The following is a 21,901-nucleotide window of genomic DNA, read 5'->3' as shown; positions in this document are numbered from 1 at the left end:
ACAGCTGTGTACGTTGTTGGAAGGGTATAAATAAAGGCCAGAACATGGGAACATAGAGCTAGAAAAAATCATTGTGGGAGAAGCAGAAAATGAGATGGAAGGTGGGTCAGGACCCCCTCACAGAGGGCCCTTGACACCCCATGAAGGGCTCATCTTCTCAATCCATTTTGCCGTCTATCAAAACTACCTGTGGATACAACTCAGCAAAAAAACAGCCCAATTTAAAAATGAGCAAAGGACTTGAACAGACATTCGAAGAAGTTATATGAATGGCCAATAAGCACATGAAAAGTTGTTCAGCATCACTCATTAGAGAAATACAAATCAAAACCACAGTCACCTCACACCCATTAGGATGGCTACTACTGGAAAAAAAACACAGAAAATAACAATTGTTGGTGAGGATATGGAGAAACTGGAACCCTTGTGCACTGTTGGTAGGAATGTAAAATGGCACAGTCACTGTGGAAAACAATATGGCAGCTGCTGAAAAAATTAAAAATAGAATTACCAAATGATCCAGCCATTCCATTTCTGGGTTATACCCAAAAGAATTGCAGACAAGGTCTCAAAGAGATCTCTGTAAGTTCATAGTAGCATGATTCACAATAGCCAAAATGTAGAAACAACCCAAGTGTCCATTGACAGATGAATGGATAAACAAAATGTGGCCTATATATGTACAATGGAATATTATTCCATTAAAAAGGAAAGAGATTCTGACACATGCTACAACACGGATGAATCTTGAGGACATTATGTTGAGTGAAATAAGCCAGACACAACAGGACAAATAGTATATGATTGCCCTTACATGACATACCTAGAATAGTCAAGTTCAGAGAGACAGAAAGTAGAATGGGGGTTTCCAGGGGCTGGGGAAGGGGGAATGGGGAGTTAGTGTTTAATGGATGCAGAGTTTGAGTTTGGGAAGACAAAGAGCTCTGTGGATGGATGGTGGTGATGGCTGCAAAACAATGTGAGTGTACCTGTCTTAGTTGGCTCAGGCTACTATAACAGAATACCACAGGCTTGGTGGCTTAAACAACAGACATTTATTTTCTCACAGTTCTGGAGGCTGGAAGCCCAAGATCATGGTGTCAGCCTGGTCAGGTTCTAATGAGAGCCCTCTTCCTTGCTGTGCACTCATATATCCTTTACTCAGAGGGTGCTCATGGAGAGAGGGATCTCTCTTCCTCTTCTTATAAGGGCACAAATTCCATCATGAGATCCCCACCCTTATGACCTTATCTAAACCTGATCACCTCTCAAAGACCCACCTCTATATATCATCAAAATAGAGATTGGGGCTTCAACATATGGACTTGGGTGGGGGGACACAAAAATTCAGTCCATAATAGTACTTAGTGCCACTGAACTGTATACTTAAAAATGGTTAAAATGGTAAATTTTATGTTATATGTATTTTACTACAATATATTTTTAAAATTATACAAGTAAAAAAAATCTTGTGTAGTGAGTTAAAGACTCTGGTCTTTGGGCACCACCACAGATGATCTGATTGCTGGAGCTGTGATGGGACCCGGGAAGCACTGATCTTTTGTGAGCTACAGGCACATCTGAGGCACACCACAGTTTGAGGAGCACCAATCTAGGTGATAAGGAGCCATGAAAGATTTCAGAGCAGGGTTGTGCAGAATGCAAGTGGAAGGTTAGGTCCCAGTGTGCAGAAAGAAGTTCCAGAGCCATCCTGCACTTATGGATAAGGGGGGAAGTAGGAAGGGAGGGAGAGGAGCAAAGCCGTGAGGAGACAAGATGAATAATCTCCAGAACAGGGTGAATGATCTCCAAAGTACTGAACATACTGAACAGAAAACACTGACCACATGGCCATTTCCAGCCTGGCCAGTAGCCCCTCTCAAAGGAAGGGTAACTTCCACTCCCTGCAGCTCCCTCTCCCAGAGCCGCCTGACCGAGGTGGCTTGCAATGGGACCGTCGGCAGACACAGAAAGAGCAGCTTCTTCCACTGGAAGAAACCAGCCAGCATCTCTGGGGCCTTGCCAGGGACAGAATCCAAGCTCCGGAGCGACCAGCAGGGACAAAGGCGTCTGTGCTGTCCTGGCCAACACCTGCCAGGAGAGAAATGTGAAACCCTTGCTGGGAGCCCAGAGGCTCAGCTTCGACTTGACGCTTTGGCCACAGACGACCGCTTATCGTTCAAGGGGACAATCCTGGCGTGGAGATAGTCCTGAGGCCAACCTCGCACTGGCCATTTCTGCTGCCACTGGAGCAGAGAGGCCCTTCTTGTTTGGAGACACCGCAGCAGCTGGAGGAGGATGGCTGAGATGAGGTCTTTGCCAGGCAAGATCAGCAATGCACTGCTCACAGTGCCTCTTTCTGCTCTCCCAGGGCTTTTCAAGGCTCAAACCCAGCTCTACCCAGAATAACAGAGAGGTGTGGGAACCCCGAGCCCCAGGCATTGGTTCCTTCCTTCCCCTCCAAGGGCAGTCCAGCCAAGTGGCCATGGGATTTCACCAGAGAAAGGTCAAGCAGGAGGGGGACAAGGTGAGGGTCTTCCTCTGTCCCACAAAAGAAGACCCCTTGGTAGTGCAAGGGGCAAGTGGGTTTTTTATGTTAGTTCTTAGATTCTGCTGCTAACAAAGTGATCACTTGGAAGAATATTTTCAGAAGGTCACTGTCCCTGCACTTGGTGCTGATTTTTGGCCTCAGACGTGCTCCCCTGGGTCACAGCCTCCGGAAGGCCTTTCCCAGCACAGCACATTGTCAAAGTTGTTATGATTTATCTTGCAGAGAATCTCAGATTTCCTTCCACCCCATACCGCCCCCACCACCACCAATTATACATATTTTTTGTGTGTGAAAACTTAAACAGTAATGTATGGGTTGAATGATATCCCCTCCCCTAAAATTCATTTGATGGGAGTCCTCACGCCCAGTACCTCAGAAAGTGACCATATTTGGAAATGGGTCACTGCAGGTTTAAGTTAGGATAAGCTCATACTGGAGTAGGGTGGCCGCTAATCCAGTATGACCATGGCCGCTAATCCAGTATGACCAATGTCCTTACAAAAGGGGAAATTTGGACACAGAGATACATACACAGAGGGAAGACCACATGAAGACACAGGGAGAAAGCTACCTACAAACCAAGGAGAGAGGCCTGGAACAGATCTTTCCCGCCTAGCCCTCAGAAGGAACTGACCCTTCTGATGCCTTGGTCTTGCCTCCAGAGTTGTGAAACAATATATTTCTGTTGTTTAAACCACCCAGCCTATAGTATTTTGCTACAGCAGCCCTAGCATTAAATACAGAAAGGTGTAAAGTACAAAGGGAAAGCTGACTCTCACAGGCACCTCCCTTCCAATCCCCCTCCAGAGTAATCCCCATGGGTGGCGTGCTGGGGCCACAATGTTCTTAACTCCATTCACCCGATTTTGTACACCTGGGTTCTGCACATGAATTAGTTTCACCAGTGAGAGACATTCATATGTAATTTGGAAAGTGGGATTGAGGGAGAAGCCCGCCTGTGGCTGCTCCTCCTGCTGGTGTGGGGCTGTGGCTGTCTGTGGCGCACGTCAACATATCACAGCATCTCAAGATGTTTCACAGGTGTGAGAGGTGTGTATGGCAGTGGCAGCTGGGGCAGCAATGACCTCTGAATCAAAGCCACATGGTGTACCCTCCCACAAATCAGCCTCTGGCTCCCCTAGCCTTCCAACAGCACAGCAGGCACCTATTCCCCTCTATTAAATGCCTTTCCTGGAAATGCCTTGAGAGGCTCCCATTTCCCACAATGGATCCTGATAGACAGAAATTATTTGATAAGTCTTCTTATTCCAGACTTTTCTGCAGAGAATTTTATAACATTTATTGATGTCCTAATTAAAACTAGAAAATTAACATCTATTTGTTAAAACTCTGGAATTACTTAAGAGTATACAAAAGAATCACTTTTAACATTTTTGAAGTTTTTCCATTCAATCTTTTCACTGTGAATATGTCTGTTCCCCTCTAACCTGGGCATATAATGTGCATACAGTTTTGTAACTTGCTTTTTCTTTTTCTTTTTTTTTAAATTTTAGCTATTGCATAAAAATGTTTTTAATACAGAAGACATTAACTCATTAGATGGGGCCAAAAATGAAACATGGATAAAGTTAAATATCATACAATTCACATAATATCTTACATTTTAATTTAAAAAAACAAAAACAAAAAAACCCGGTCTCTAAACAGCCAGTGAGGGCCATCTCCTCCAGGAAGCTGATTAAGTGAACTATAATTATTTATTCTCCATGCAATGAACAAAACAATAAAAACAATTTTAAAAACTGAGTCCAATAAAACTCTTAAATACCACAGAATGGGGAGGGTGGAGGATGACTTCTTATCTCTAATTTCACACTACTAGAGAGGGGGCCTCTTAAGATTTTCAGGACCATACCTGGCATAGAGAAGAAATTAACTAAAAGTCACAAAGATAATAATCTCAGATTTTTATCAGATCGAAGGACCTAGTGAATATCATGGGGCCTTCCTCTTTTCACATTCTTCTATCTCCTAAGTCATCTGAAAGTGAACATGCCTTCTCAGAGTCAAAGGGAATAATAATTTTAAACACCAGATTTTATCACTGTATTCCTCCTTCCTCAGTGATGTAACTTGCTTTTTATTCTTATTAATATGTGGACAATTTCCCATGTTGCACAGTTGTCATCAGGAAGATGAATTTTAATGGAAATATAGGGCCATTTTTTGTTTTAACTCACTTCTCTTGTGAGATAACTACTAAATATAAAAGAGGCCATTAACATATACAGTTTAAATAGTAATTATAACATGAACACTCAGGTAAGGAAACAGAACATTTACTGTACCCCAGAAACCCTTCCCCTACCACTATCCTGACTTTATGATAATTTTTTCCCTGCTTTCTTAGTAGTAGTTTTACTGTTTTTGGATTCATCTCTAGACAACATTGTTTAGTTTGGCTGTTTTTTAATGGAAATTTACAATGTCTTCTGCTGGCTTCTTTTTTTGTCTGTAGATTCATCTATTGTTGCATGTAACAATAATTTGTTATTTTTCATTGTTATATAGTATTTCTTGTATAAATATATGCTTACCTTTATTTATTCATCCACTTATGTTGTTTGTGGACCTTTGGGTTGTTTCCAATGTTTTATCATGAACAATGCTATTAGGAACATACTTTTATACGAATCCTAGTGTTCATGCCATGCATTTCTGCTGGGTAAACACTCATGAGTGGAATTGCTCCTAAGACAAACTGTATGTGGCATCAACCTGATTAGGTAATGACGAACTTGTTTCCAACGTGTCTACACCAGTACACATTTCCATCAACAGTGGATGAGTTCTCATTTCTCTACAACCTCAGCAACACTAGGGACCATCAGACTTTAACATTTTTACTAGTCAAGTGGTATGTGAGCATATTTCATTGTGGTTTTAATTTTCATGCTCCTGATGACTAATAAAATTGAGTATCCTTTCATGTCGATTGGCCATTTTGATTTCCATCATTGTGGAATTCTTGTTGAGATCTTTTGCCTTTTGCCAAGACAGAAAGTCTTTTCCTATGGGCCATCTCTCTTGTTCTTATTGGCTTATAGGAATGCTTTATATATTCTAAATATAAGTCCTTTGTCAGATGTATGTGCTGCAAATATTTTCTCCTGATCTATTGCTTGTCTTTTTGTTCCCTTTATACATTTTGATGTGCATGAATTTATTACTCTTTGCCTTTATAGTTAGTACACTTTTGGTGTTTAATTTAAGAAACCCTTCCTGGACTTCCTTGGTGATGCAATGGTTAAGAATCCGCCTACCAATGCAGGGGACACGGGTTCGGGCCCTGGTCTGGGAAGATCCCACATGCCGCAGAACAACTAAGCCCGTGTGCCACAATTACTGAGCCTGTGCTCTAGAGCCCACGCACCACAACTACTGAAGCCCACATGCTGCAACTACTGAAGCCCGGGCACCTAGAACCCACTCTCTGCAACAAAGAGAAGCCACCGCAATGAGAAGCCAGCACACCACAATGAAGTGTAGCCCCCACTTGCCACAACTAGAGAAAGCCCACGCGCAGCAACGAAGACCCAACGCAGCCAAAAATTAAAATTAAAGTTAAAAAAATAATAATAAATAAAAAAGAAAGGTAATATAATTCTATTTTTAAAAAAAGAAAAGAAAAAAAAGAAACCCTTCCTAACCCCAAGATCAAGAAGGTATTCTATTATGTTCCTTTCTGAAAGTTGTATTGCCTTGTCTTTAACATTCAGGTCTTTAATCCGCCTGTTTATTTATTTATTTATTGGTATAAGGTAGTGATCTAATTCTCCCCACTTGTCCCAGCACCATTATTGAAAAGTCAATCCTCTCCCACAGATCTGTAACATTTGGTATCCACGTATGCACAGACCTGTTTTTGAACTCTCTAGTCTGTCCCATGGGTCTGTTTCTCTGCCTGCTCCAGTCTTTATTTAAGAGTCCCTTATTACAGAACTGTGTGGCAGAATCATCTTTTGAAAACAAATGTTTCTTCCACCCCACAACTTCCATGTTGTCCCCTCATTCACCCAGCTGGCCTATTTCTTATTTCCATTTCCTCAAGGATGATTGTTGTAGCAGAACACAGATAATAAATAGGCAAGTTCTTGACTTTTGAATTTCAAAAAGATACAGATAAGTCAGAGCTAGTATCTTACATAAGATGAGATAAAGATCCCTTGGATGAAGAGGAGGAGAAGCAAGGGGCAGAGAGGACTTGGGGCAGGTTTTCTGTCTCTGGGTCATCTCTCTTGATGCCTCGGGTTATTGGAAATCTAAAAGCAGAAGGAACAGGTGCTCCCAACCTGAGTAGGATTGGGGATATTAACAAAACCCCAGATCTACCCTTGTGCCTGGCAGTGTTGGAGCAGCAAAGCAGAAGAGACCCAGAAGGTGACAAATGTTTCCTGAATGTCAAGGGACACTACTGAAACTGAGAAAGGGTGCCCCTGTAGAGGGGTTTTGCGATGGAGTAGGAGGAGATGAACGTAACCTGTGGGGCCCGTGGACAGAGTCCTACATCCAGGACACCTCAGCAGACACTCCCCTCTGCATACCAATGCTGAATGAAACAGTGAATCCTTGTTTCCAAGGGTGGGGTAAAGTGCTCAATACTTCATCATTAAGCATAATGCCAGCACTCAGGTTATTCTGTAAATGGCCTTTATCAGACTGAAGAAGTTCCCTCTATTCCTAGTTTGCTGAATTGATATCATGGATAAGTGTTGAATTTTATCAAGTACTTTTTCGGCATATATGAGATGATTATATGGTTTTCTACTTTATTCTATAATATGATCAATTCTAGTGACTGATCTTTGAACGCTATAACAGCCCTACATTCCCTACACAACCACCACACGTTGCTTGACTCAGTTTGCTAATAAATATTTTGTAAAGGATCTTTGTGTTGATAAGAGATATTGGTCTTTTCCTGTGATATCTTTGTCAGGTTTTGTACTGGGGTTATGCTGGCCTTAAAAATGAAATTGAGATGTGTTCCCTCCTCCTCCATTTCATAACAGAGTTTCTATGAAATTGATATCATTTCTTCATTAAATATTGATATAATTAACCAGTGAAGCCATCTGGGTCTGGAGTTTTTTTCTCTGGCCAGGTTTTTCTTTACAAATTTAATTTTTTATTATATGTAGGGCTATTCAGATTATCTGTTTCACCTTGCATCAACTTTGTTAAGTCGTGTTTTTAAATGTGCCCATTTCATCTTTGTTATTGAAGTCATTGGCATAAAGTTATCTTATTACTCTTTTAATAGCTTCAAGATCTGTAGTGATATCCTCTTTTTTAATTCTGATATTCGTAATTTGTGTTTTGTCTTTTATTCCCCTTGATCAATCTTTGCAGGGTTTTGCTAATTTCTTTCATCTTTAAGCAAAAAAAAAAGACTTTTTGAACTTTTCAATATGCCATTAAGTCCATCTAGTGAATTTTTCATTTCAGATATTGTATTTTTCAGAATACAAATGAAGTCCTCTTTATTATTTTCTATTTCTCTTAAAGATTCCCCAGATTGTCACTTCTTGGCTATTTTATAATAGCTATTTCAAATACCTTGCCTGAAAATTTGAACTCCTGACTCATCTCAAGATCTGTTTCTATTGCCTGAATTTTCTCTTGACTATAAGTCAATTTCCCTGTATCTTCACATGTCTACTAATCAAAAATTACTAGTCTGGTGTGGCAGCCAATCACAGATCTTGACAAGAAGCCCCCATGTAAGTGCTAGAATTTAACAGGGCATAGTGCAAAGAGGGTCCAGGATCAGAACAGGGAGCCAGGAGTAAAACTCTGCTCAAAGCACTAAGAAAGGCTTGGCTGAGGAGGAAATTCTGGATATCTGTTTTACAAATTCTGGATTCTGTTATCTTCCTCTGAAAGGTGTTGATTTTTGTGAAATTTCTGACCGTTAAATTCCTGGCTGATCATCTCGATTTTATGGAGTCTTGTTTTTCACACTTATTAGAGGAAGTCTGTTTGGATTTTGCCATTGGTTTTAGGATAAATCTGAGACATAGTCTTTTCTCCTAATATGTAGCCCATTTGGAGTTTCAATGGACATCCCAAGGTGTTTGGGAAGCTCCTCTAACCTAGTAGTATTCTAAACTCCAAACTCTGACTTCCCTGCAATGGGAAGCAGCTGAAATTTTGGACTAGCTTTTTCAGTTATTTCTTTCCACTATGTTCCTATGAGTCTCCCCCATGCAACCACAGTTCAGGAGTAACTGAAGTAGGAAGGGAGTTGATATGCAGATTTTGAAGTTCCCCCCCTCCATGTCTCCCTGCTTCCTAGGATTTCCCTTTTTCATTTCCAGCTCAGCTCTAAATTCCATCCTCAGATGCCTCAAGCCAACAATAATGGAACTTTCGTAGTCCTAATCCCCCAGTGGTCTGTGGCCTGGAGAGTGGCCTCCAGGAAAGAGCTAGGTAACTAATATGCATGATTATAATAATATGCAGTTCTCTTTTTCAAGGGTCAAATCTCCCCCAGCATCTGCCTGATTTTGGTCACTCTCCAGTGTTTCAAATAATTTTTTTCTTTTGGTGGTTTTTTTTTGCTACTTTGTCCATTAAAGTTAATTGTTGCTATCTGTGGGAGGGTTAGTCTGATACAGGATACTCCACTGTTACAGGAACTAAAACTCTTCTCAATGCTGTGTGTTTTTTTAAAAAAGTTTTTACTGCATCTATATTGAATTGCATGTTTTGGAATCTTAAAAAATTATTCCGCCTTTTAAAAAGGCAGAAAATTTTTAAATGATGGTATTTATGAGTTCTGCCATTCTCCTCTGGTTATGAAAACATCCCGTTCAGTGGGCTCCCATTTTCTGGTAATCTGTGAGCGTTTTAAAATTGAGCACCTAAATCTCCCTGACAAGTAGATGTACCGTTTTCCCCCCACCCCGCCCCAACATGAATTTTGGAAAAAGGCTGATCTGGTGTGAATTTTGGATTTGCCATTTATTAGCTCTGTGACTTTAACCATGTCACCTAAGCTCTCTGAGCTTCCATTCCTCCCCTGTAAACTGAGGTCAAGCATACTGATCCCACAGGGATTAAGTAAATGAAGTAACATATAAAGTGCCTGGCACTTAGTAACTATTCCATAAATGTTAGTTTCATGATTCTAGAGAGAAAGCATTTCATGTCTCTGAAGTAAGATTCTTGTTCTTACACAGAAAACTATTTGATTATTTTCAACTTAAAACTGGATGTCCCAGTCTGTCTGTATAGAAATATTTTATCTTAGTTGTTATTTTCCCTTGGCAAATAACCCACCAAGACCCTAGAATAGAAGTAAAGAGAAACTAACATTGGCTGCACACCATGACCTGCCAGGCCTCTGGTGGGTGACAAAGGTGAGTGAGCCTTAGTCAGGGCCAGTCTGGTGTAGTGGCCAGGGACCCAGCAAATGAAGGCAAGAAACCTCCAGTGAGGAGCTGAAACTTACAAGGGCGAGGGGAAAGGGGCCTGGTTGGGGTGAGGAGGCTTGACAAAACTCCATCTAAGTGCCCAGGAAGGCCAGAGTGAAGGGGTAATATGCCATAGAATCTGCATGTTTGCTCAGGGAGAGAGGAGGTGGGCATTCCAGGGCCAGGATGCTATGTGGACCAAAGCTTGGAGTTTTAAGAGAGATTTCCTGTCTCTTAGTGGGGAGGTGTGGTGATGGGGGCAGGGGTTAGAGTTCAGAGTCTGGAAAAGGCAGGTGGAGGTGGGGCCAAGCAGAGCCTTAGGGCAGTCAGGCCACGACTTCTGGGCTTGAACGGTGTCCTGTCCAAGCAGAAGAGTCCAGATAAGGTTTGCTTCTTTAGGAAGAAGAGTGTGAAGACCCAGAAGAGGCTGACCTGCAGGAGCAGGAAATGGGCAGGGTATTTCCTGTACATCAGATTTGTGGGGAGACATTGGGGTGGGAGGAGGGGCCATCCTGGTGACTGCATCCAGGAGGGGTTTGAGAGATTTGATGACTCACTGGATATGAGTCTAGAAGGAGTCTTGAGCAACTGAGATGTCTAGGTGGGGAGGTGGTGTGGGGGTGACACATTAACTGAAACAGTGACAGGAGGCACACCAGGTCCTATGAATTCTCTCATCAGTCTTGGGAGGTAATCATAACTGTGCCCACTTCAGGGGAGGAAGTCGAGCTCTGCTGCAGGTAACTCATCCGAGGTCACACAGCTGGACTGGCACAGGGCCTGTCCCATCGTCTGTGGAGTTGATCCAAACTAGTGCAAACCAGAGCTGTGCTGGTAAATCCAATCCCCACCCCCCAAAAAAAGCCTGATTTGAAGCATTTGCCATTTCCTGTGGTGTAAATATTCCTCCCACCTCGGCCAATTTCAGGCCACCAGCGTGATGTCACTGAACATGGAGTTTGGAAGGGCTGTGCACAAGCCATCGTGAGTGGGTACTAGCCAGTACTAACTGGTACTAGCCAGCTCACCACTGACACAACCCAGGTCTGCCTGGTACTTAAGGCCCCTTCTCCCTCCACAGTGACAAACCAAACACCTCACAGCTAACTCAGATCTTTGTATTTTCAGTCACTGTCCTTCACCCCGACCTCTCCTGGGTTTATCTCCCCACAGATTGGTGTAGCGAATGGGTTATAGGGAAATACCTATCACTGAGCTAGGTCACTCTCCCCCATTCTGTGCCCAGCCTCCCGGCCCTGCGGTTTCAGGATGTCCAGCGTAGTGAATTCTCCTGGAGTTGTATTCCAGCGGCAAATCTCACACAGGGTCTTTCTGCTGAGTGCGCGCAGGAAGCATTCCAGCTGGCACACGGCTTGTGTCTGGAGGACATGGAGGAGCCAGGCAGCACTCCTGGACCAGCAGGATCGGATATCTGATCACCATTCAGAACTCAACAGAGCGGTTTCCTGTCCCAAGTAGGAATGGTGCTTCTGGTGTCACAATCTGAAAGTGGATTCAATTTGCACAGCAACTGTCTTCAGAGTTGACAACGCTACATCCTCATGGACAATTCACTTTAAAAGAATCTGCAGCATTTTAGTACCAAACCTATGAAGATCCTCTCGTGTCACATTTTCTCTCCAATCTTGTTGTTTGTGGATATTTTCCTTCTAACTTGGGACTGACTGCTATGCAAGCCGAAGAAAGGAAAACACGCCAAGCAAGGAATTAGGGCAAGTGGAACCCCACTGACTGTGCACGTCTGTGGGTGAAGAAGGGATGAAGATTTAGGTGAAACAACGTGATTCTGTGATGGACTCATCTCCCAAAGCAACTTGGGGGCAGCAGGCTGTTGCAGTAGCCACTCTGAGGTAAAGGGCAGTGTCAAGCCCTCAGCCGGGAGGCGAAGGTAATGGCACTGCAAGGCCTGAGCTAACGGGAGGTCCCCAGGGGGTGAAGTGGTGTCACGTGTCCTCCCAGCTTGGGGGACACCTGGCAGCCAAGCCCCAGGCCCTGGGTAGGCACAGTGGCCAGGCCGCCCCCTGACTCCCTGCAGAACCGCGGGCCCCTGGCTGGGGCTGGACAGGGCTTCCTATCCCTCTGAGCTGGCCAGCACAAGCATCACATCCTCCCGGGTACACGGCTCATGGGGGACTGCTGACAATCCGCCTCAGAGAGACTGGGCCTGGTGAGCTTTTGCTGGAAGGCACGTCATTTGGTAGAAGGAAAGGCCCATGCCCAAATCTAATTTTAAAGGCCTGTGAATCATAACCCAAACTGCTCATTACCCAGGGACTGCGTGGTGACTGACTTGGACCTTCAGCTCCAGCACAGAAGTCGGGAAGGCACCCGTTAACCATGGTTCTCCTGATCCCAAGACTCTCTCAGAGACCTCCAGCTCATCGAGGCCCAACAGGGGTCTCTAGATGCCCTTTTCTAGCACAAGACGCCCTGTATCTTCCCGTCACAGCTGCTCCTATTGAAAAAGGATCATTCCCAGAGGCCCCAAAGCCCCACGCTCCAAATACTGCTTTGAAATCTAGTCATGGGCTTTAGCTCCCAGGTAGCGAAGAAGCCAAGTAACAGTAAATTGTAATTAATATATATTTTATATGATATTATCTAAGATATATAATGAAACCTCAAAACCTGCCTACAACATAAGTAAGGGGTCAGTGGTTTCATCTCTGAAGACTGAAACTAATTCCCATTTGTGTTCAAATGTACACTTTTCTCTCTGGAAAATGCACTCGCTTCTGGTTGCATGGAGCCTGGTGTCTCTGGGCATGTCCACACCCTCCCAGACATCCACCGCCTCTCAAAGTCTGGGAAGCGCCCCTCTTATCTTGAGCTGCCACTTCTGTACCTCGCCCTGTGCTTTGATCTCCTGGGACAAATATCTGTGACCTGGGAGTGCAGAAATGTACCTCGTTCCCAAACAAGCCATCTGTCTGCAACTTGCCTCTCCTCAACCCTTGAGTCATCAGTAAATCTTTCTGCCTTTTTTCTCACTTTGCAGTGACTCAAGTTCTGCAGCAACAGAGTTGGGTTTGTGGTTTCCATTTCCACAGGATGATGTAACCAGGACACTGTATTTCTTGAAGGTCATTTAGTTGTTCAGGTTTATTTTTAAAAGGTTTTATTAGAATGGCTAGTAGGTACAAAATGCCACCGTTGACCGAGTAAAATACCAAATGACTTAACGTTAGATCAGAAACGGCCAAACACTAAGGCCCCTAGAAGTGGATGACCTACTTCTGGAAATCTATCCAATGATCCAAAGTATGAAGAGGGCTTCGTGCAAAAGACTTCATCTGTGCTGTTATCCAAGATGGAACAGGACACTCAAGGTGGCCAACAGCAGGGAAATTCTCAACTCTAAGAGACACGAGGGCCTTTAAAGACAATTTTAGAGAATTAATGTATTTTAAGTGGGGGAGGGGGAGCAAGATGCCAAATTGTATGTACGCGTACATCAAACTATAAAGACGTTACAAAAACCCCAGAGGAAGTTACCAAAGTGGGAACAGGGTGGTGCAAGAGGAAGGTACTGTAGGTCATTCCTTTTCCTTCTCTACTTCCCAATAAATCTATGTTTGCATTGTGATGACAATGTTATTTACAATGGAAGAGACATGCTTCATCTAAAAATCCAAAGTGTTTCCTTCACAGCACGAATGTGATCACTTGAACGTGCAGTTTTAGAAACAGTACATTTCTAGTTTGCATTTTGAGCACGTGAATGAGATCTCTCCTTTAGTTATGTAACAGGAAGTGTTTGCCCAAAGAAAGACCTAAACTTAATTCAGAATTAATAAATTTGAAGGTCATTCTGAGGTTTGACTAGAAGTGCTTTCTTTTCTGCAGTGGGAATGTGTACTGAGCTAGGCATGCGGGGGGCTGGGGCCTGACATGGGGTGATGGGTTGAGGCAAATGAGTAAAAGGAAAGAGGAGGTGGCAGCCCAGAGACATCACTGACTTAACTGTGGTAGACTGCTTAATGGAGAGAAATTCAATATAGATGCATCAGCTTTGTTTAAGCAGATTCCAGATATGGCCTGATTTGCACTATTAAAAGAGTTAATCAATTTATTATATTTTCTCATTAGAAATCAGCCAGGCATAATGGATAACTCTTACCATTTTAAAGGAAATGTAGTTAGAATATTCATAAAGGAAAAAATTTTGTTTTTGTCTACAATAGTAAAAAAAGAAGACCCCCATAACTGGAATATAATGAATGGTAAATTGAATGCATTAAAAAAATATCTGACAACAGGGCCTTAAGTGGTTTAACTGCACTGATGACAAGCCAGCCCCAAATCTGGTTGGTCCTGTGGTTTCCTGTGAACATCTTACACCCATCCCCTCTTCCACACATACATCCCTGTAGAAAAAACAAACAAAACCCTGAAGCATAGCAACACTAACATGAGTTTTTGGTTTTTTCCTACTGAAAGTCACACAAAATGAGTTGCTGTTATTTGATCCATTGCGTTGTAACATTTACATTTTCATTGTATTTATAACAAATAAGACTAAGCAGATTTGGTGTGAGCTGCCTGTTCCTTCAAGCAGAACAGGGACAACCTTCGAGGGCTTGGAAAGCACAGTGGGACCCATCGAGGCAGGTACAGCCATGTACAGCCACTTCAACAGACAGATCCCTCGCTGGCCCCCAGTCACTGTGGCAATAAGCTCCTTTGCAGCTGAGATTACATGCAGTAATGCAGCCTAACCCCCCCAGGGAGGGCTGGCACCTGCTTCCTTCCATGACAAGGAAGCACAAGGGGAGACCTTGGAAGTCTGGGGCCAGGGCGTAGCCCCTCAGCCACCGGCAAGCCGTCCAGTGGGTAGGCAGCCCCAAAGGTGTGTCATCTTCCTGGAGAACAGGAAGTTTCTGTAAGGCAAGAAAAGCTTCTGTAAATCCACTGTTCTCTTAACCTGACCACTATCCTTGGGAGGTGGTGTGCAGACTGTGGCTCAACTGGCACCCCACGGCACATATCCTACCCCATGGACACACTGAGTAGTGAACCGAGATGACTGCAGATAACACCTGAACCTCCAGGTGACCCTTCAAAGCCCAAGGATTGAGGCAAAAAGTGACTGTCACTTAGCCTGGTCACACATCATGATAAATGGTGTGAGCATTAGGGGGTGAAGGTGTGTGTTAGCCATGCCCCTGAGTCTGCTGTCTGCACAGCAAGTTCCTCTTTGCTCCAGCTGTATCAGGCCGAGGCTGGGCTTTGTGAAATAGGTGTGGTCAGAGAGCTGGGCAGGAAGGAGGCGAGGACAGACTCGCCTGTGGAGATCAAGAATCTGACTGGCTGAACTGATGGTGTTTGGGGCAGTGGGACAAAGACCAGCTGGGAGGGTCAGAGCTCCTTCTGTGTCTGGGCTCGGGAAGGGCCCCGCCGAGAGCTCACCAGCACCACCCAGCCCTTCTGCTCTCAGACTCTGAAACGGATGGCAACGCCCTCACACCAAGAGGACCATCACATGACCTACATTGTGTGACACGTGGCCTGTCTCCAACCATCAAAGTCCCACACGCTCGGGTCTGTGTGTGTGTTCTCACGCTGGCCCAGAGGTAAGTGTTCAGAAAGTGATGCCACCTTCAAGAAGTGAGGTGCCTGCGCTGTCTGCCCTGCGAGACAAGGCTCTCCAGCCTCCACTTGGGCAGGGCTCCCACACATGCAACCACAATGCCTAGGAAGCCCACCCGGCCTGCTCTCAGAACACAAGTCCGTAAGTCTGTCCTGTGGCAACAAAGGCTGGCACAGATCCATGTGCCCAAGCAAGCACGTACCCCCTCATCTGTGTAAATGAATTTTTTAAATGCTACTGATGCTAGCCTATATACAATTCATCCCACCTTCCACACCAGAACCCCACAAACCTGGTGGTTCTTTGCAGGAAGGGCCTGGGGGCTGGATGGTTGGAGGAAGGAGAGGTCATTCACACCTTTGTGCATTGTGATTCCCACCCCCCTTCACCACCTTCACATATTATCCTTAATTTTTAATTATTAACAGGAGTTATCTGGCTTGGGGGTTATGGGCCATCTCGTTTTCTTAATACTTTTCTGTAAAGTAATGAAAGCTAAGAGAAAGTCTAAAGTAACAAACGAAGCAAAGAGGTCTAACCAGAAAGCATTCCAAGTTTAAGGGAAGAAGGAATCATCTTAGGTCAGGAGTGTGGGGGCCACCGGGTCACAGGCCATGCAGTTCCCAGTGGGAGCAGAGGGCAGGCAGGACGGAGGGCATTCTGCTGGGAGGAGCGCATGGCGGGGAACGGAGCACTGATGGAGGGGCTGGGGTAGCGTGAGGCACTGCCGGCCGTTCCAGACACGAGGGCCCAGCATGCTGGATCACCACCCAGAAAAGAGACCCAGGCCTGCAGTCCAATGAGACTGTCCACTTGTGTCACATCCACACTGGAAGGGTCTGAAATGACACCAGGGTGGACCATGGGGGAGTTTCAACAGGCTCCTGGAAGATGAGTCCAAGTGGCCAGTGGAGTGAAGTGGTGAGAGAGCTCCAGACAGAGGGAAAGCACAGGCAGGAGAGAGACTGATGTCCTCACAAACGAAGAGCCCAGTTCGGCTGGTAGCGGTACCCTGAAGGGTGTCCTACAGAATCCACTCTCTGGGCAGCAGGAGGGCACCAGAGCTGCTGATTTGGAGAGATGCTTTAGGAAGAGGGAGTGGCCAGGTGGAGAATGAGCCCACAGGCCAGTGGGCACAGAATCCAGGCATGGCACTACCAGGGGAGAGGGCCAGAGTGAAGGGGTCCAACGGCATTTCTGGAGATGGAGTCTTGATGAAGGGAGGTCGACACCTCCATCAACATTAACAGTGATGTCAGGGAAAAGGAAGAGACATGGGCAAGAGTGGGATTAGGGAAGGAAATGGCCAGTGTTAACAAAGTGTCACCAGGACATCTGATGGAAGTTGAAGCTCAATAAAGTAATTGCTCACACCCTGTCCTACAGTTCCTTATTACGGTAAAGAGAGACAATTTAAGTGACTTTGTCATCAAGATGTATATTATGTTCTTCCTTACTGAGGAATAAAAATGTCTTTGTTCTTTTCCAAGGAAAAACTAAACACTCCCACAAAGCAAATGGCAATTAAGATGAATGACAGCAATTCGTACTGTGAGCACAGTGTCATTATACTGGATCTTCACTGTCATTACATGGTAAATACCTGTCCTGGGAGTGTAATTCGCATCCACAAAGCTCGCTACCTTGGCATTAAGATCTTACTTTTTTGATTCTTGGATTATATGCCAACTGTAGGCAATTTATCCTGTAGCTAGATCCATCCTAAAACCCTAAGCACATTCGTGCACACAGGATCACGTGGGCACTTGTTAAAATGCAGATTTTAACTGGCCTGGCAGGTGCACTAAGGGGGCCTGGAAGGTACATTTGTACCAAGAAGCCAGATGGGGCTTGGACCTGGTTTGAAGACCTTTGTTCTATAAAACACAAGATTCAGCAAGTTCTTTAAGAGGAAACAAAAGATGACAAGTACATTCTAAGGAAAAAATAGAGGAAGAGGCACTTGAAAGTTTCATTTCATTCCCGAACTGCACACAAATATTCCCCTCAAATAACTTGAAAAACCTTATGAATCAGTGTTTAAGTTTTTTACTCTCCAAATGTAATACAATTCTTCAGCTAAAACAGGAGTAATGAGACAAAATGGTTCTGAAAAATACAATAGAAAAATACTGTCCACTGGTTTATTTTTCCAAATGAGCAATAGGCTATTTACAAATAAGCAGATCTCCAATGATGTATATTAAAATGGCAAATCTATTACTGTTTGAAATCTAAATGAAAAAAAAATTTAAGGCACGTTTGTTCTGTGAATTTAAAACAAACTTTCTGCTTTAATGACAGATTCATTTCACTTTTGTCCCCAAAACACATGAGCACCAAGATTATCAAAGAACACTTAATATTTAGTAAAACAGTAAGGAATGTAAAAATTAAGGAGGGGGAAAAGAGTTTTTAAAAGGAAATCTTTGGAGATCAGTTTACTGCAAATAAAATATACTAAACATTCCTAATACACATAAATACTAATAACTAACAGGTACTTGGGAAATGGCAGAGTTCTAAACAATGGATATTAAATAAATTAAAGGTATTTCAGATACAAAGGATAAAACAAAACAGTAATTAAAGAATGAGACACCCATCTCCATCAACATAACACGGACAGGATGAAGTGAACAAAATCAGATACATTTCCCCCCAATGCTTTCATTAGGGTTGGGTTTTTTTGTTTGTTTTTGTCTTTGTCTTTTAGTTTGCATACATTAGATTTATGGCAATAATTCTTATTTGCCATTCTAAATATTAATATTTTACCCTTTAAAAAGAAGGGTCTGGAGAAGAGAAAATGCCAGACCCCTCTTGAAATGTAATGCCAGGTCCATTAGGCCACACTAATTACAACAAGAACAGCCATCTATCTTTTACTGTGCTTTCCCTGCTCCCCTTGCTTTGAAAAACCTTCAAAAATGAGACAAGATTGGGGGAAACAATCACCTTTGGAAAGCTCTCTTGAAGATGATGATACAGCTACTATCACATTTCCTTATTTGACAACGGCAACATAAAATGGCTTAAAAAAATTGCTGTAAAAAAAAGACAAAAGGTAGAATCTGTGCAAAGTTAACAGTTACAACAAAACATTTACCAGAGTTACAGTGTTTTGTTACAATAATACTTTGCAGGAACGTTCATGTTTTCTGCCATAGGACTATAGCAAAGAGGTCTGAAAAAAATATTAAAAAAAAGAAAGTTTTGTTCATCACGTACATTTCAAGTCATAATTTAGCAGGTCTGCTACATAATGTTCAGCAAGAAAATGTGTTCAAAAGGCAAACATGATCGCATTTTTGTTCAAAAAACTCAATCTTCAAGGAGTCCTTTGTAAGAAAATCATGTGTAAAATATATCCTTGTATGGACTTCAAAAACTGATCATACAAAAAAATTTTGAAAAATAAATTAGGTAATTAAAAATGTCTTTTCCAGCAAAGCTGGACATTAGGCTGTCCTCACTGAACCATTATTATTGCTGCTTTTACTGTAATTTGGGTCATTTTTTTCTAGCCACATTTCAGCCAACTGCTGTGTGGACCCATATGTTGACGCTTTGGACCCCAAGCACATTTTGTACTGTTTGGGATCAAGGTTGGGATCACAAAAGACAGGATGGTGGACGTGGACTACTCCTACTTCTTGGCTCCTAAATGTCTTCAAACCTGCCTGGACAACCTTGTTGAAAAGGTCGACATCCTCGAGCCCCCAGCCTTGGATAGAAACATCAAAGCCACCTACTTGGACGAGATCTCCCTTATAAATACAAGTAATGCCAAACCCATAGTTTCTCCAGAAGCCAGTTTTTTGAGTAAAGGCAAAATGATTGTCACTGGGAACCTTACCACTATAAACAATCTTAGGATCGTACTGGCTAAAGATGATTGGAAAATATATTTGTTGGCCCAGAATTGTATTTGCTCGACATCGCTGAAGAAATTCTGTAGTAAATACAAGGTCAACGTCACAGAAGAAGAGCAAAGATTCATTATTAAATTGGGAAGATCCCACTTCTAGGGCCAGAGCTCTTGAAAATTCTCCAGACACGGGCAAAATCTGCATGTCAGCTTTCGGGTACTTAATGCGGTAATCTCTCATGAGTTCAACTTGCTTGGCCTTGTCGGGGTTGGAGTCAGAATTGAAGAGCAGAACAACGAGCCTGACATTCTGATTTGGAATGAGACACGTCTTCTCAAAGTTCCCCATGAATCTCACAAACATGTCAAAACGTCCAGACAAAGGAATCAATATATTGATCTTTTTCTCTTTGGGTTCTTTGTGCTCATCCTTGGACCCAGGGAGCTGAAAGGGAACAAGCTTCTTCAGGGAATTCGAGAGAAAGGACAAGGATCCGGATTCTTGATTGATTTTTTTGGCCAGTTCCTTTGCATCCAGCTCCTCGTGTTCCACAAACTGGATCTTGCTGAAGGTCTGCTGTAAATACGCATGCCTCCGCACAGGCACTGTCATTTTCTTTCCTTTGTGTTTTTTGTACAGAAGCAGCAGGTCCAGAATGTACTCGGCCCCGTACATGGGATTCACTCGGCGATAGCCATACTGTATCTCCTTAAAATCAATAATGCGCCCTCTGGTCTTGGCGTTGGCATTGATCATTTCCATGACCTGCATGACAATGTCATCCAAGGCCTCCCTCTGTGCGGAGTCCATCCCTCTTCGAGGGGGCTGGCTGTCAGCAGCCGAATACAAATATTTCCCAGTCAGAAACTCCCACTCCAGAATCTCCTCTCGCTGGCGGGGCTGAAACCTCATGAAGGAAGGAGGAATTCCCAGCTGGAGGTCTTCTTTATGAATCTCGGTGTTGCTATATTTGCTCATCAGGACAATCTCTCGGTGCAGCTGGATGGTGCGGTGTCGAAGCTCAGCAATCTTGCGGCTGAGCATGTAGCTGTGGAGCCTATACTGGTAGGGTGGGTTTTTGTTAGGGTGCAGTGTGATGGCTCGGTGAATTTTACTGTTATGGAGATCTCTAATGTACCCCTTCTTGTTCTGTTCATAATTCTCATAAAAAAGCTGCTGCATCTGTTAAGAAACAAAAAAAAGATTGCTATTAGTATTACATGACTGAGTGTTCCTCTATTCCTATATTTCCTTATAGACCTGCATACTCTAAAAAAAAAAAAAAAATCTAAATATTAGAAATCTTTCTAAATGAGTCAGAGCATATCTAAGGTCCTAGGTAAAGCCCGATCTACAGCAGTCCAATGAGAGCAGAAGAATTATAAACCACTTAAAGAAACAAGACTTCATCAATAACCAGAGTTCGCCAATACAATTCTGTAGGCAAACAGAATTATGGAAAGGTTTTCCCATGAAGTAAAAGTGTAATCCTGAGCTCAGAGCACACCAACTCAGCATACCTGGAAAAGAATGCCACTGCTGGTCCCCACCAAGCCGGTGAAGGGGACCTAAGAGCCAAGGTCCCCTCCCTGAAGACTGGCACCCAAAAGGAGCTGCCATCTGAACAGGAATAAACTGCATCAGTGGAGTGAAAAGGAGAACTCCAGGAGGATGACCTGAGCACAGGATTAATGCTGCTTCCAGGGAGCTGAACAGAAGGAAAGCCATCCAGCCACATGCAGGAAGAGGCCTGCCACTGGGAAGGGCATGCTGTAGGTAAAACCAAGGGTCTGCGAGGTTACTGGGAGCACATTTGGAGAATCCTTTAAACATCTCTGTGTTCCTGTGCAGGCAGGAACGGGCCTGCTTGCTAAGCGCAAGTCTCAACCACCAGCAGAGGCAGCGCATGGGGGCTCAGAGTGTGGAGCTGAAGGGCAGGAAAGGCAAGGGGACTCATTATCCCACCCCACTCTCCCTCTGTTCTAGGACACTGACTGGGAGAAACAAAAGTTTGAGGTCCATCAGCCAAAACTGGGTCTGTTCCCTCAAGCTAGATAGGGAATATACTTAATTCTCCAGTACATTCAAGCAACAGGATGATGAGCTCTACAAAGCCTTCTAGAGTAAAGAATAAAAATTTGCAAAAAAAGTTTAGTAAAAATAACACTTGTGGGAATTCCCTGGCAGTCCAGTGGTTGGGACTTTGCCTTCCAATGCAGGGGGTGCAGGTTCGATCCCTGGTAGGGGAGCTGGGATCCCACATGCCTAGCTGCCAAAAACCCAAAACACAAAACAGAAGCAATACTGTAACAAATTCAATAAAGACTTTAAAAATGGTCCATGTCAGGGCTTCCCTGGTGGCGCAGTGGAGAGTCTGCTTGCCAGTGCGGGGGACGCGGGTTCGGGCCCTGGTCTGGGAAGATCCCAC

The 21,901-nt window shown here is 43.7% G+C and overlaps 1 protein-coding gene and 1 long non-coding RNA gene across 2 annotated transcripts in view; one reads left to right on the top strand and one right to left on the bottom strand.

The window, feature by feature from the left end:
- LOC309655244 overlaps positions 1 to 21,901 on the top strand; it is a 177,215-nt gene that overhangs the window by 48,427 nt on the left and 106,887 nt on the right. The window lies entirely within an intron of this gene.
- Positions 17,635 to 21,901, bottom strand: part of CHSY1 (chondroitin sulfate synthase 1) — a 75,271-nt gene continuing 71,004 nt past the window's right edge. The window contains exon 3 of the mRNA XM_082450212.1: positions 17,635 to 20,655. Coding sequence (XP_082306338.1) covers positions 19,063 to 20,655 — 1,593 coding nt within the window. The 3' untranslated portion in view covers positions 17,635 to 19,062. The remainder of the gene's footprint in view (positions 20,656 to 21,901) is intronic.

This window comes from Balaenoptera physalus, assembly GCF_965194825.1.
Source record: "Balaenoptera physalus genome assembly, chromosome: 2".
Taxonomy (NCBI): domain Eukaryota; kingdom Metazoa; phylum Chordata; class Mammalia; order Artiodactyla; family Balaenopteridae; genus Balaenoptera; species Balaenoptera physalus.
Note: the sequence above shows the minus strand (reverse complement) of the source record. Positions and strands in the feature narration are given on the sequence as shown.